The sequence below is a fragment of the Ammospiza nelsoni genome, chromosome 1 (genome assembly GCF_027579445.1).
Source record: "Ammospiza nelsoni isolate bAmmNel1 chromosome 1, bAmmNel1.pri, whole genome shotgun sequence".
Classification (NCBI taxonomy): domain Eukaryota; kingdom Metazoa; phylum Chordata; class Aves; order Passeriformes; family Passerellidae; genus Ammospiza; species Ammospiza nelsoni.
The window spans coordinates 112,610,357-112,625,896 of NC_080633.1; the positions used below are offsets into that span (position 1 = coordinate 112,610,357).

At 39.8% G+C, this 15,540-nt stretch overlaps 1 protein-coding gene and 1 long non-coding RNA gene across 2 annotated transcripts in view; one reads left to right on the forward strand and one right to left on the reverse strand.

Moving 5' to 3' along the window:
- LOC132078042 (uncharacterized) overlaps nt 1-10,681 on the forward strand; it is a 60,992-nt gene extending 50,311 nt beyond the window's left edge. Inside the window, exon 4 of the long non-coding RNA XR_009419224.1 lies at nt 7,103-10,681. This is a non-coding gene — a long non-coding RNA (uncharacterized LOC132078042). The remainder of the gene's footprint in view (nt 1-7,102) is intronic.
- A 458-nt stretch (nt 10,682-11,139) lies between these two features.
- Nucleotides 11,140-14,764, reverse strand: SNAI2 (snail family transcriptional repressor 2). Its single transcript, XM_059487113.1, has 3 exons — nt 14,503-14,764; nt 13,389-13,934; nt 11,140-12,421 (listed from the first exon to the last, which is right to left on the reverse strand). The coding sequence occupies exons 1-3, from the start codon at nt 14,579-14,581 to the stop codon at nt 12,240-12,242; spliced, it is 807 nt and encodes a 268-aa protein (XP_059343096.1). The 5' UTR covers nt 14,582-14,764; the 3' UTR covers nt 11,140-12,239.
- Nucleotides 14,765-15,540: the final 776 nt, after the last annotated feature.

The window sequence follows — 15,540 nt, forward strand, 5'->3', positions numbered from 1 at the left end:
CTGGGCTGAGGTGTGGGTGAAGGAGGACTGAATTTGTGATGATTATCCTTTGAATGTGTAAGAACAGTTTTATCTCAGAGTTATCTCTCTTAAAAGGTGGACAGGAGAGCTTCATGACTCAGATTCCCCTTTTTCAGAGCATCTATATAGAGGTAGGATTTTTATATTGATCTTGGTTTTCCAGAGGGTTTAAGAGTGTTTAGAAAATGTAAAACTTCATAGTTTCATGTGAATTCTTGCTTCAGTGCAGATTGGGAATAGGTCTGATGTGATGCTGTGAGTGCTCTGCACAGCTGTATTGCTCACACCTGGTAAGACCAGTGTTTCCTGAATGCATCAGATTTCCTGAGCACACATGATATATTAATGTACACAGGAAGATACCTGGCTCTTTACTTTGCTCTGCTGAGGCTTGCTGAACATATAAGAGAAATCCAACCCCAAAACCTCAGCTGTGTCCCAACTTAATTTCATCTAGAGAAAGAGGATAATGCAGGTGCATGGTAAACCTACACAGGGACATTGCAGTCATGTTCTGCCATTAAAGAGTCAGGGAAAAGTCTGAGTAAAAACAAAAACTGCCTGTATTCCATAAGCATCAGGAAGATTTCTTGACTAATATGGCAACTATGTACCAGCTACTGGCTTTGGAAGCCAATCCACGGGCTGGTTCATTGAGCCATGCATTTTATGTGGCTCAGAAGCAGGAACTGAATGGAGCGCGGAAGTGAAAACAACATTTTTTCAGTGCTGAGAATCTCAGAAACCTTCCAAGGAGATGCTACTCCCAGTGAAAGTTTTCAGTTTTTATAAATGTAATCCAGTAGGCTGTTGCCTGCAACACTAAGAAAAAAGATCACATTAAATGGTGAAGGTCTTCACTATGGTATTCTCCCATGCTTTCATTCCTTGCTTTGGTCAGCCAGAGAACAGGTTTCTCTGGTAATATTTGTCATGTCCTTGGGGACTGTCCCCATTGAAGCCTTTCTGAAGGAAGCAGTGCCAATATTTCTCTTTGAGAATTGTCTGCCATTGCAGTCTATTTTTCAGCGGCTTGAAGGTGACTACAAATCTACTGGTTACACTTGATTACTGTCAAAAGTATTCTTTTTTGGGGACCTATGGGAACAAGAGATGCTGTGTAGGTTTATTTTCAATGAAAAGTAATATTTTGGAATAGAGACAATGGAAACGTGCCTCATATTAGTTATACTGCTCAAAAAATAAAGTATCATTTGCATTGTCATTTTAATTCTATCTCTGCTTATGTACAGAAAATGTTTCCATGTATATGTCTGTATATATGTACTCACATTTGTATGTATGCATGCACATGTATGTCTAAAAGGACTTGTTTAACTTGAAAGAAATGGGAAATGTAGCATAGCTGGAAAAGATTAAAACAGATGAGTCTAGGTGGACCAGAAAACATATTGCACTGATAAGGATTTTTTGTTTTTAATTCAATCCTACCATAAAGTAATTTATTACCCATCGCTTGTTTTTCTAGAAAGGCCAGTGCAGCACCATTTGCTGTCTGATTGACAATGTAACTCTCTTTTTACAACTTGTAATTTAAAACAGGAAGGCTGCCATTCACATCAGTTAAGAAGTCTACATTTTAGATTACCTTGAAAGGTTCATCTTTGGCATAATTTACTGGGAGGTTCAAATAGCTAAAACCAAAATGCAGCATTCCTAGCTCAGCATAGTCCATGCAAATGTAGTGACATGCAAAATCTAAATCAGGAGAAATTAAAGAAAAGCATTTCACTTCAACTCTACATTTCCAAAAACTTATTAGTTTTCCCTTCAAAGAGCAGAAGAAATTGTCATTTTATATTCCTCAACTGCAACAGTTCAGACTCTGCAAGCCTGCTTTGTCACCTGATCACACATCGAAATCTGCAGCTAATCAGTACTGGTTGAACCAGGAAAGGTCACAGCAATCCTGCTGAACTATTACTGAGGTGTTACAAGACATGGACATTATTCATCCTCACTAAAACCAGGCAAGGAATAAATAAAATGAAAGCAAAAGGATTAACTCTTGTATATTTGCTGTACTATTACCATGAGTTGATCTGTTTCCAGCCCTTCTTCTGCCATTAAATGAACATTTTCTGACCCTAATTCCTATCACAGGCCACATCAAAATCCTACCACTTTAGCATTAATGTCTGGGCTATACTTTAGGCCAAATCCTGGGAGCAAGGTGTGTAAGCTGTCCTTAGGCTCATATCAGATCTGAGTCAGGAACTTTTTCCAAGGCAGCACTGATGTTTTCATGCTTTCCTCTCTCTCTTTTTCCTTTTTTCCTCCAACACTTCTGTACTGACAAAAGCTGAAGTCTAGTGGCATGACATTAGCTTGCAAGTTGCTCTTGTGCTTGGGCAACCAGGAGAAGCACTGCTGAGCACTTTGTCATTATGAGTTGTGTATATGCTGGTGGAGTTTGCTGCACAGTTACATCAGCAAAATCTCCTGGAGGGAAGGATTGTTTTTGGATACTTCACTGAAATACTGGCCTGCTTTTTTTTCCCAGCTGCACCAGTTCAGACCGTGATGGCTCCTGGCAATGTGTTAGGCACCACTACCACAGATTTAAAGAGCATGAGAATAAGGCTAAAGGACAAGAGTGGCTCTGTTTCAAGGGAGGAGAGAGTCCTGCTCCTAGAGAGTTTGACTTGGTCATAACTTGCCAGTGAAGGAGCAATACAAATGCATGGTTTGACTTTACATGGCACTCCTTCAAACTATGTCTTCCTTCTTTCAAAATGAGGGACTGCATGGATAATGTACTTAAGTGTTCATCTGTGTAGGTAACATACACTGTAATTTTGGTTATGTGCTCCTAAGAAAAGTACAATGCCAGATTCTAAGATCTTTCTCAGACAACAAAATCTCTTATGTTTAGGAACAAAGCAATGTGAGTAAGAGAAGACTATCTGGACTGGAAGTCCTTAAAACTGTTTCCTGTTTAAAGGGGGGGACAAAAATGACTCATATGATGGCAATATATTTGTGTTTTTACAAATGCTGCAGAACAGATTCTTCCTCTCCATTAGTGACCTAAGAAGCAAGCAGGCACTTACTTTAAGAACTATAACACTCCTTCTCACAGCGTCAAAGCAGCAAACATTGTACATGCTGCAGTTCCCTTCTTAAACATATCAGCCTAAAGTGCAAAGAGATGAGCCATTATTTCAGGCTGTCTTCCAGAGGTCTCTTGTGAAATTTTTACCTTTTATTTTAAACAGGGAGATGGAAACAGGATGAAAAGGCATTTACCAACGTGTCATGATCTAACCCCAGGCAGCAACTAAGTACCACACCAAATGTTTTCTCATTTCCCTGCAAGCCTGGTGGGATGGGGAAGAGAATCAGGAAAAGGTAGTACTCTTGGTGGGCAAGAACAGTTTGATAATTCAAACAGAGTTTAAAACATGGTGAAAAGTAAAGAGAGAAAGATAGAGAGAGGAATAAAACCCAAGAGAAATAGGTGACACATGATAAAATTGTTCACCACCTGCTGACCAATGTCCAGCCAGTTCCTGAGCTATGACTGGCATTTCCCAGCCAATGCCCCCATTTATATACTGGGAATGCTGTACTGTGGTAAGGAATATTCCTTTGGCCAGTTCAGGTAAGTTGTCCTGGATGTGCTCCCTCCTGTCTTTTTGTGCAGCTGCTTGCTGGCAGAGCATGGGAAGCTGAAAAATCCTTGATATAAAGTAAGCACTACTTAGCAACAACAACAGTGTGTTATCAACATCATTCTCATAATAGATCCAAAACAGAGCACTTTAACAACTACTAAGAAGGAAATTAATTATCTCCCAGCTGAAACCAGGACACAAAGATGAACAGAAAAAGTTTCTTAAACATACAGGGACTCTGATTTAATATAATTTCTGCAAGTTATCTGAAAAATGGTGAGGAATTGTACTTTCAAAAATCACTGGTACTTGGCCTAAATAATAAGACCATAGTGTGCATTCCTTCTATTAGTATGTAACATAAAGACCAAGGAGAAAGATGTTAAAAAGGCTGTAAATTTACCACAGAAGCTCAGAATTGCAACCTCATCATTGTTAGCACAGTGACATAAAAACTGTAGCATTGCAGGAAAAGGCAAGAATGCATTACAGAAAATTCTAATTCTTCTTTAGCCTGGGCAACTATAAAGGAAGAAAAAAGGGATTTACTAGAAGAAAGAATCCATAGAGCTCTAAATAGGTCAGTTTTTTAGAAAGAGCAAGATACCTAGGCTTGCAACCTTCTGGCTATGCTCCCTTCTTAGCACTATATAGCGAAACAAATACATGTGATGCAGTACAAGGGATTGGACTGCAGCAAGGGATTATTCCATTTATGTCAGCAAATGTCCATGGAGATTCAAAACCTTTTGACAGGGGCAAAAGCAAAGGTCAAGGTGAGAAAATCACTGTATGGGACAATGCCGGATGCCTTGTGCATAGATTTGCTTCAACCAGAATGGCACACATAGACATGAAAATTGTAGGAGCTTTCTATCATGATTGTCAAAATAACTTAGTTTCCTTCAGGAATCTATGCCATTTTGGTAAAAAGGAAGTATACTCTTTTTTTTTTTAAACTGGAAAAAACCATATATTTGAGACACCTGCTTTTAAAAGCTGAAAAACAATGGAATTTTTGTTTTTGGTTAAAAGTTTTAGGCTAACTTAAAAACTAACCAGCATTGTAGCAGGACTGTTTCATAAAATATTTCCCCAGCTTTAATTTTGCATATTCAATTTTACTTGCTTTTATATAGACACAAAAATATATATAGTTTATCATGATTTTGGTTGTTCCTGTTGTCAGTAATTTCCACATGTTCAATTAAAAAAAAATCTACCACAGCCTTAGTTCTGACTATATTTTGTGGCAATAAGAGCAATGATGAGGCATACCTGATTTATCAGATGATTCTTGAGTCAAAATTTCTTCTCAAAGCTAAGCCATGCTGAATTTTTGAGTTTTTCCTGCTACAGAAGACTGACCTGGAAGATTATTTGTAATTGATATTTACTGCTTGTAAATATCTACTAACTACCATGTTCTCCTATTAATTGAAGGCTATCTCAACAGCCCCTGGGACCTTTTTTGTCCTATCTTTGTTCCCAGAACCCCTGTTGTCCTGCCAGTGTGACAAGCTGACATATTTGTCTGTGGAATGACAAAGCATTTGTGTTCAAATACTCAGGAGCAGCTCTCAGTCATCTGCCGTGACCACCAGACTACAGCCATGACTTTCAAACCTCTGAAAAAGGTCCCTGGGAAATGAAATTATTGGCAATTGCAACTATTTTTTTTTCTGCCAATAGCTGGAAAAGTGGGGACAAAGAGAGGTGGACCAATTTCTTGAAACTGTGTAGGAGCAGAAAGCCATTTTCCAAATAAAAAATTATTTTTCTGTCATTAAGTGAGAGCTGTCAAAAAATCCTGACAGTTTTTGAGTGTTGGCCTTGTCCAGTCAGAACTAGTTAGGATCTGGGCTGAGTTTCCAAGCTGTTTTAAAAACACCACGAAATGTCCATCACGAGTCACAAGATTATTTTTTCAATTTCCTTAGGACATAGCAACCTGGCCTGGTTTCATGTATTACAGATGAATAGTGAATACTTTGCTATAAATCTTGGTGAACTGTCTTGCAAAATATCTTTTTATAATGCTTAAAAATGTAAAAAATAAATGACTGAATGCCAAATACAATGAAGCTTTAAATTAGATGGGGGGATTTTTATTAGTCTTTTATGCATAATATTATTACTTTGAGTTGCTGATTGTTTTTCATTCAATTTTTACTGAAGTTACTTAATAACTGTCACTTTTCATTCTTCTAACTCTTTATTCATTGTCAGCTCTGGATGATCTGCCAGCCCACATGAGAGGGCAGGTTACATTCAAAAGAATTTTCTTTGGTTTAGGGACATGTGCAAAATTGGCACTAATTGCAGTGCAACTTTATACTTTAACTGCTTCTTATTAGCAACTTAGCAGATGTCTGATGGTACTCAGATGTTCAGAGCTCGTTCTGGGAGCCCACTGGACTCAGTGAGGTGTAGGCACTTCTGTGAGACCAAGCTCCTGCATTCCCAGGTCCTGCCTTTGGAAAGGTGTGGAGAGGTGATGGTCAGGGGCTGCTGCCATTTGATGGCCCAGCACGGAACATTTGTTGCTCATACCCATGCCTAGGGCTGTGCAGGAGCCACAGCAATGCCCACACCTCCCTAGCATTAAAAGATCATGAAAAAATCCCCTGACTCTGACTCCCTGTTTGACACATCCGGGAAGGAGATGATTCCTATGCAAGGCAGAGGAAGCAGTGATGGAACAGGCTAAACATGAGAGGTAAGGAGAATGCAGGGGCTTTGCAAAGTGAAGATTGGCTTTCTGTAGCCTCCCCTTGGTTTGGCAAAAGGCTCTGTTTTATAGGATAAGTGAAATAAAGATAAACTTCCAGGAAGCTATTCTGATCCAGATCATGTGGCATTATCAGTCATTCCTAAGCCAGGTGGAGGGACAAACGGCTTGAAGAACACCCTCCTTTGACCTTGTCCTGCTAGACAGCACCCTTGTGTTTGCATTTATTGAGGGATGCTCTAGAAACAAAATAAGGCACCTCTCTGAGGTATTTTCTGAAGTAGATTCTCCAAGCCAGGGCTGAAGTCAAAGGATTTGTGTGTTTGAATGTGCAGCTCTATGTCTATTTGTGTGAAAAAAGGTGTGAATATCAGCATGTACCTCCATTGCTTTTTCAAGTTTACAGAGTGAAGGTTACTAAAAATATTGGAAACATGTGAATTTGAGCTGGTATTCACGTGATTCCTGTTTTCTGTGTCTTCTTTTGAAAAAAAAAATAATTTGATTGTATAACTAAAAGATATAAAAGGTCTTTTATTCCTTCTGAGGAAGGGCTGCCTGTGACCTTTATCCTTGCAGCTACTTAGTGCATGCACTGGACAGTAGAAGAAAAAGGTACACAGACAAGAGATGGGAATATTTGATACCCAGGTAAAAGATAGAGGTGACAGATATAACAGAAGCCAACTGTTGCATAACTTTTGTCTTGCAGCGATGTGGGGACAACAAAAGAAGGAGGCCCATGAATGAGCACTTATTTATGTTTTTGTACCCAAAATGATGAGCGCATCAGAAGAAGAAAAAAAATGTTACTTTGAATGGCATTCTTGAAGTATTGGAAAGGTAATGAAGAGGAACAAGGTGACCAAACTGCCAGACATGTTAAAGCAGCACCATTGTTAATTATTATTTTTTTAAAAATCTCTAGTCTGGTTAGGCTGAGGCACCCTTATGCTGCAGTCTGCAATTCTTGCTGTCTCTGGAAAACAGAGTCCCACACTCCACAACCTGCAAGGTTTCTGAGGACTTTGGATGTATTTAAAATGAATGAAAGCTTTTGGGAAAAAGCAACAGAGAATGCAAGCATCATATTTGTTTCTTTTCTACTGCTTTGGCTGTTCCCACAAATTTTATGCATCCTGTCAGCCTCCCATGAGAAACTGAATGGTATTTCCACCTCCCCTCAGTACTGATGCAGCCCATCTGCAGCACCATTTCCAGTTTTGTGCTCACCAGTACAAGGCTGACACCAGAATACCAGAGTCCAGGGAAGGATGACAGAGGGGATTAAGGATTGGAGCACCTCTCATATTGGAATCACTGAGGCAGCTTGAAAAGAAAAAAGCTCAAGTAGGATCTTATTAATGTGTATAAATTCCTCATGTGAGGGAGTGAAGAATACAGTCAGACTCTTAATGCTGCCCAGTGACAGGACAAGAGGCAGTGCACACCATCTGTAGTGCAGAAAATTCCATTTAAATGAAAGAAAAACCCCTTTGGTACTGTAAGTGTGACTGAACACTGGCACAGGTTGCCCGGAGAGGTCATGGAGTCTCCATTCTTTGAGATATCAAAGCCCCGTCTGAACACAGTCCTGGGTAATCTGCTCTCCTGACCCTGCTTTGAACAGGGGCCTGGGGCTAGTCAATATGCAAAGGTGATTTCCCACCTCAATCATTCCATGATCCGTGATTCAATTGAAAAATCCGTTTTTATTTCTTGCAGTTATTTTATTTCTTGCAATTATACAATATATTCAGGTTGGAGTACACTTCTCACCTTCTACTCCTCACATTTCTGTGAACCAGAGTTATAATTCTCATAATCAAACTTTTAGAACACCTACTTTAAAGAGACAAAACTCAGCACTTGGGATTGCTAGTAAAACCCATTATTTCCAAAGCAGCAATACTCATAACTGAAAATGTCTTATTCAAAAATAAAAATAAGTTTTCAAATTAAATATTGATTTATTTTGTGACAAGGGAAATCAGCTGTAGCAGAAGACATCAGAATTAAATTACCAGGTTTCCCATTGTTTTCTTTTTAATTGAAATTATGGAATCTTTACGGTGTTTCATTTTTATATGACTTTATGGGGCTAACAGTAATAGGCCCTGAGTTTGCTCAATGACAGCAGGAACCATAATAATCCAAATAATAGAGAGAAATACAGGAGAAAGATTTCATGGTGCCTTAATCTGAGAGGCACTTCTTTTAACCCTTTGGTGAGTATATAACATGCTTTTCCTAACTCTGCATTACATGGTAAGAAAATTGCTGTGCTTTGAGCCTAAAAGTGTACTTTGTTCTTCTTCACTTCATGCACATCTCCCTTCATTCTGCAGACTCTGAAGTGAAAAGCATGCCCAAACAGAAGCAAGGGAAGAAAGACATGGAAAGCAAAGTGAATCAATTATTGCCTTCAGCCTTGAGAAATTAAATATATTTAACTTATAACTTCACAAATGCTGAGGTGGTTTCACTTTTCTCTGAACACTGAAAGAACATTGAAAGCAGGTTGATAGAACATCATAAAGGAAGGACCTGGAGCACATATTGTTCAAAAAGTAAAAAAAATGTGAAAAATTTCAGAAAAGAGGCAGTCTAGATATTCTGAGTACAGAGACCTTGTTTTCCTAAGAAAGATTTTTAAAATTTAAAAGATTATTTTAGAAAAGAAAATTTAAAAGATATAGAATAAGAGATGTGCTGTGAAAAATGTTGCAATGGCCAAAGAGATTCAATTTGCAAATTGACCTTGCAGGGAACTTCTGCATTGTGTGTTGAGAAAGTCATAGGATCATCAACCAGTAGCTCAGAACAGAATTCAATTTACATTGATAAATAGCTTGTGCAGGTGCAGAAGGGCATTTCTAAGGTAATGAGGTAAAACTATTAATGGAATATGTTTTAGAGAAAGTCTTGACAGGCAATAGAAAGCAGTCACACAGGAAAAGCAGAGAAATTTAGCTGCTTGGGAAGTTTATGCTGCAACTGGACAGAGAGCTGGGATCTGTGATAGAATGTTCTGTTTCAATTACAAAGATGAGCCAAAAGAGCTTCTAGCCTTTCCCATCTTTGTGTTTTATGAGTACAGGTGTTACAGGCATGCAAAGTAGCATATCTTAATTGTCATCTCCAAATCAGACCAGTTCCACTTGTGTTTGGTTTAGCATACTGTATTTTGATGAAGTTTTCATCTGATTTCCCTTGAGGACTGCAGTAGCATTTCCACTCACTCAAGAAGTCAGGCTCTTGTACTGTTTAATTTACTTTGGGTGTAGAGAATTTAAAGTGTGAATTAAAACAATGGAAACATCTTTGTGGCACAGCACAGGAGAGCAAACCTAGAACAGTACAAATAGGTGTTGACTGCCAGGGCTTTACTCATACTCCAGTAAACTTTGCTCTGGGAAGAAGGAGATGCACAAAGAACTGCTGGAGCCCACAAACTTCAAAGCAAATGACATGGAAGTGCAAATCAATAGAGAAACCACATGAAACTTTTCAAGGGCATTTGATGCCTTCATGTGTTCATTTTGAAATGTTACCTCACAAATTCCCACTAACCCTATCTTTCTTGAACTTACCAGCTATTTCCTGAAAAAAAACCCTAGCAGCTCCTAGGGAATCATTATTTTAATGCTTGGAGAATATGAAAGCTTCACTTGAGCTTCATTTTTCAGTATCATGCTTTCTGTGGAGAAAAGGTGCAAAACTTCCCCCTATTGCCTGCATTATTCCAGTGCAGTCCTGCTGAATCCCTCCTCCAGAACTGGGCTGGAGGAGACAAAAAGCATATATGATCTATTGCATTATTTTGCTGAAGCATACATTTTTTTCAAGAAATGTTCACCTTGCCTTTTCACATCAGTAACATTCTTGGTAAATTGTTGGAATTTAATTTTTGCTATTACTTGTTCTGGTTGGTACCCTAGTGTAGACATGGGGGGGTCTTCAGACTGGATGTCAGCTGGTGCTTGTCTGTTCTCTAGCTTTGTACTTTGCTAAAAGTTGAAAATGGGGTTGTTTCACACCAGTCAGTAATGATGAGATGTGATTTGTTGAAGGTGTAATACTTTCATGCAGTTCAGATCTTGGAGTACTTAGTCAAATCACCTGAAGGAAAAAGATTTCTACTTCTTATTATGGAATAATTTCTTTCCTGTGATATATTAGCTGATATACACTTGTGATGCATTCTCTTGAAAGTTCTGATATGTAATATATTTTAATAAAATCTCTTTAATCATCTTGAAATTGCTAAATAAAGTATATTATACTGTGACTTGACTTCTACTTTAAAAGAGCATCATGCAAAGAGTGTTGATCTCCTGTAAGGCTCCACTGACTTAAAAGAATTTTGGATCAGGCCTGTATTCCCTGATGTGAAAGTCTCAGGGAAAGTACTACAAGGCCTGTCTAATAGCACCCTTTCCTCTGTTAAAATGCAAGAAAAATGCATTGCTCTTAAATGTTTTTGATAAAATATATTTCACAATGTTGTCAAGTGTTGTAAGTAGGAGAAAAGTAAGTGTTTTAGAGCATTGATTAGAGAAATGCACTGTAAGGTTTAAAGTATTTTAAAATGCAATGTATATATTCCTTTCTAATGTTTAGAACTTGTGGAGTCAGTCTTCACATCTGCAATTCACTTTAATCTTCATTTGGTCATGTAGAGACATTCACATTTTTCTGTGTTCCAAAGTGTGTACGCAGTTGTTTAATCAGAACAAACAACAGAAATCTTACTTAAAAATGTTTATTGTAAAAAAGTGGCTAGAAAACAACATCAATTTCACTTCACACTTTCTTCAAGTTATCTATAGATGCTGCTATGGGCAACAATTTGCTTTCATTCATAACACATTCAATCATATAAAAATAAAAATATTTACATTATGTCGACATATTTTACAAAATCATCAATAAAAAAAGGCACTTGGAGGGGTAATGCTGAAAATATTGCATTTCCTTTGTGCATTATAAAAAATAATTGTAAAACTCCCATGGATCCCCTCTCTTGCACTTATTCCCGTTTTTTAAAACAAAAATGAAGTTTAGAGGAACTATCCCATATTAAAGTATGGTCAAGCATGCACCAGGAATGTTTGAAGCTACAGTATTACCTTTTTTTAATTTATTTATTTTTAAGGCACATGCAGTTAATTTGTGACTTTAAATTTTTTCGTACATTCTCTTATACTTTCTTCCCTCTTTTAGTTATGCAGTTTTAAAGCATTTCAGGTCATTAATGAAGGCCTTGGCTCCTAATAAAATAAAAAAACACAGCAATGAATAATATTAAACATTTACTAAGTAAACTTGGAATACTTTTTAAGGCACCTGAGATAAATGGTGTCTAGCAAAATTCACTTGGGTAGTATTTTCATTAAAATTTCCACTTAAAATACTGTTTCTTTGGTTGAAATGGCTTGGCAGGAATGTAATGTTAACTTTGAAGCCTTTTCTAAGCAAGAAAAGACAACCTACATTTGGCTTCATCTATAAAGAAAGCTGATAATGCTTCTTCCTTTAGATCTACTTGAAATGTCATGCGTGGCGTCTTTCCCCCTGTTTCAGAATTCACACTTAAGAATGCAAATATATGGCAGAACAGAAACTACTGAAAGCTCATTTCTACTGACATTCTAAGTTCTTCCACTTGTTTATTTGTTTGCTTGTTTGGTGGTGTGGTGGTTTGTTGGTTTGGTTTCTTTGTTTTTTGGTTTGCTTTTTTATTTTTGGCTGAAAGGTAGATGAGAAAACGCCTTTGGATTTCCACTTATCATTTAGAGCAGAAGTTGAGAAAGGCATCAAGTCCAGGTAAACATTGACTGCATGACTCAGTGTGCTACACAGCAGCCAGATTCCTCATGTTTGTGCAGAAGAGACATTCTGGAGAAAGTTTTGGAGCAATTTTTGCACTGGTATTTCTTCACATCTGAGTGGGTCTGCAGATGAGCCCTCAGATTGGATCTGTCTGCAAAAGCCCTGTTGCAGTGAGGACAGGAAAATGGCTTCTCTCCTACAAAGGAAACATTAAGAGAAAATAGGATAAATCTTAAAAAAAAAGAAAAACAAAAAGGTACATGTTTGGGACAGGTAAAACCTGCTTTTATCCTAAGAAAAAAAGAAAAACAGAAATGACTTGTTATAAGGAAAAAAAAAAAAGTCTAGTAATAAGTTAATCAGGCCACAGATACAGCAGCTTTCAGCACTGCTGGCTCTTTTGCAGAATCCCAGTCTATTGAGACTATGTTGTAAAGTGCAGTCTGAAAACAAGCTGGTGAATCTGCATCTACAGGTGCATGCAATACCTTTAGACTGGGCTCAATCCAAAATTTTCAAACATTTTCATAGAACATTTTCTGCTTAGACTCTGTAAATTACTGGGGGGAAAGGGCTTTGTCTGAAAAGCAGCAAACAGCTGTAGAGACATTACATTGTACCCAGTGTTGTACTCAAAACCCATTTTTGCCTCAATAGAAAAAACCCAACCACGTTACTGATGATGGGTTTCTAACTCTTAAGGACTTGAGTTAGCGCATGCAAAACCTGCCAGCTGCTTAAGGAGTCAGAAGGCAGCCCCTCATGCATTGCCTGGTTTTTGCTGCCTGATTTCAGAGTCAGCTGGAGCCTTCTCAAAGTTAGCAATTTCCTGAAAGTTAACATAAAATCCTTAAAGCAAAAGCTTCAGCTAGTGGAATTTGTCTAAAACTTCCTAAAATTATCAAGGAAGCAACGCTGATTTATGCCAGTATCTGGCCTGCAGTTATGGCACCATGCTAAACCCCCCCTCCCCACTCCCACCTTCCCCCTCTCCCTGCAAGAGGGAGAATTTAGCCTTTCAATGATTAATTTCAAATTCTGTGGTTTCATTTCAAGATTAGTTGAGAAACTATGCTGGTTTTTCCACCTGTGGAGAAAAATAGCAAAAAAGGCATCCCGATGTTACAGCAACAAGAAACTGCAAATGTAACACTTGCTCTTACCAGTGTGAGTTCTAATGTGTCCTTGAAGTAGCCAGGGTCTAGAGAAAGCCTTGCCGCAGATCTTGCAGACGCAAGGTAGCGTGTGGGTCCTGATGTGCATCTTAAGTGCTCCCAGGCTGACATACTCCTTGTCACAGTACTTGCAGCTGAAGGATTTCCTAGACTGGGCATCACAGTGCAGCTGCTTGTGTTTGGCCAACCCAGAGAAAGTCGAATAGGTCTTGTTGCACAAACTGCACTGGAACTTTTCGGCTTCGATTGCATGAGGGTCTGAAAGCTTTGACTGGATTCTCTCCTCTTCATCGCTGATGGGGCTTTCTGAGCCGCTGTGATCTTTGGAGGAGGTGTCAGAAGGTGGAGGTGGGCTGACTCTTCCCAAAGATGAGGGGTATCCAGAGAGCGGAGAGAGGTCATTGGGTAGTGGAGACGGTAGCAGCCCAGTTGTAGTCCACACAGTGATGGGGTTGTAAGCTACTGAGCTCAGGATCTCTGGCTGTGGGATGATAGGGACTGGGTAGCTTTCGTACAGGTATGGGGATATAATCACTGGAGAGAGAACAACATTTTAAGGTAAGAGAACCAAAGTGTATTTCAAAAAGCAGGAAAATTAAGACTCTGACGATTAAAAGCTGCACAAACGAAACACTCAGTAGGGTAATCTGAATATAAGGGGGATTCAGGAAATACTGTTTCATACATATGTTCTGATGGGTAGAGAGACAGAGCCCTTGAACAGGAAAGCTGCAGCTGGAGAGTCCCTCCAAGGCAGCATGCTGCTTCTAAATCTGTGCAGCCTGACACAATGAAGCAGTGAAACTTCCTGAAGGATTTGAATAAAAGTTTCAATTCCACTACCAACAGATAAAGAACAGGAAAACTCCAAATGCTTTCTAAGTAACTTGAGTTCAAGTGGACGAGCAAACTTTCACGATTCATTCTGGTCAGCACTGACATATTTCTCAAAACTCCCTCCTTGTAAGCGGGAGAAAATAGAGCCAGCAATGAACTAACCCGTGCCCTGCAGCCTGCAGAGCAATCCCACCCTCCTCAGCACCGCCACGCCACGACCGCAGCCTCAGAAGCGACGCGGTGGCACCCGATTTCCTCCTGTTACCTGTGTGAGTGTCCAGCTCGCTGTAGTTCGGCTTCTTGGATGAATTGAAATGCTTCTTGACCAGGAAGGAGCGTGGCATTTTGGATGCGGCTTTGTGCTTCTCGCAGACTCGGTGTGCTGCCGGGGGCTGTGGCGGTCCGGGGGCGCAGCGCAGGCACTCGCGGGGTCACTGCGGGCGCATCGGTCCCGATCCCGATCCCGTTCCCGCTCCCGGTCCGGTCCCTACGGCGCTGCCGGCCCCACGCAGCCCATCCACTCCCGCCCGTGCAGCGGCACTGCCGAGGCGCCTTGAAAAGTGCTGTAAATACCCACGAGTCAGGTGCAGGGGGGAAGGGTTTCCCGCTCCTCCAATCGCTTCGGGATGTTCTCAAGCACTTTTCCAAAGAGGCTGTTTTTCTGGGAGGGCTCTGGCGCTGCTGGCTCAGGGATCCAATCCCACTCGGAGGGCTTGGTTCAGGTTTCAGCTCCTCCCGCTGGAGGCAGCTGTGAGCGGGGGAGAGAGCTCTAGCAGAGCGCGTTGTCCTGCTCCGAAGTGGGGGGATGTGGCTCTGTACAACTGCAGTCTACAAAATGTATTGCTCAAAATTCTTGAAAATAAAGGTCAGTTTACTGATTCAGCTGAAAGATATATATGTATATTTTTTTTTCCTTTCTGACAGAGACCTGGATAAGTAATAGGCACTGAAACTTCTTTTCCTTCTTTCTCCCACCTTTTTTTGCCCCTTCTCCCCTTTCCCCCCTCTTTTCTTTTTCCTCTCCCTCTCCCCTCCCCCACTTTGCTTATTTTTTATTCTTCTTTCTCTTTTTGTTTTTCTTTTAACGAATCTGGTTTCCAGATGTTTGATATGAGAATTACAGTGGGACAAACTGTTCACTAAGAGAAGAAGGAGTAAATACACACACACACACACACACACACACCCATACACACACGACACTACAAGATACCAAGCTGGCCGGCAGACCTAATGGGAGGCTTTGAACTGAGTGTGTGCCTGCCCCATTCGGGAGCTGCCTTTGAATTGTGCTTAGGAGAGG

What these genes read in the sequence shown, in the direction of transcription:
- SNAI2 (XM_059487113.1), bottom strand. Translation starts at nt 14,581, where the DNA reads ATGCCACGCTCCTTCCTGGTCAAGAAGCATTTCAATTCATCCAAGAAG. An exon ending in CGAGCTGGACACTCACACAG is followed by an intron (nt 13,935 to 14,502) that starts GTAACAGGAGGA and finishes TTCTCTCTCCAG; the next exon opens with TGATTATATCCCCATACCTG. An exon ending in ACACATTAGAACTCACACTG is followed by an intron (nt 12,422 to 13,388) that starts GTAAGAGCAAGT and finishes TTTCCTTTGTAG; the next exon opens with GAGAGAAGCCATTTTCCTGT.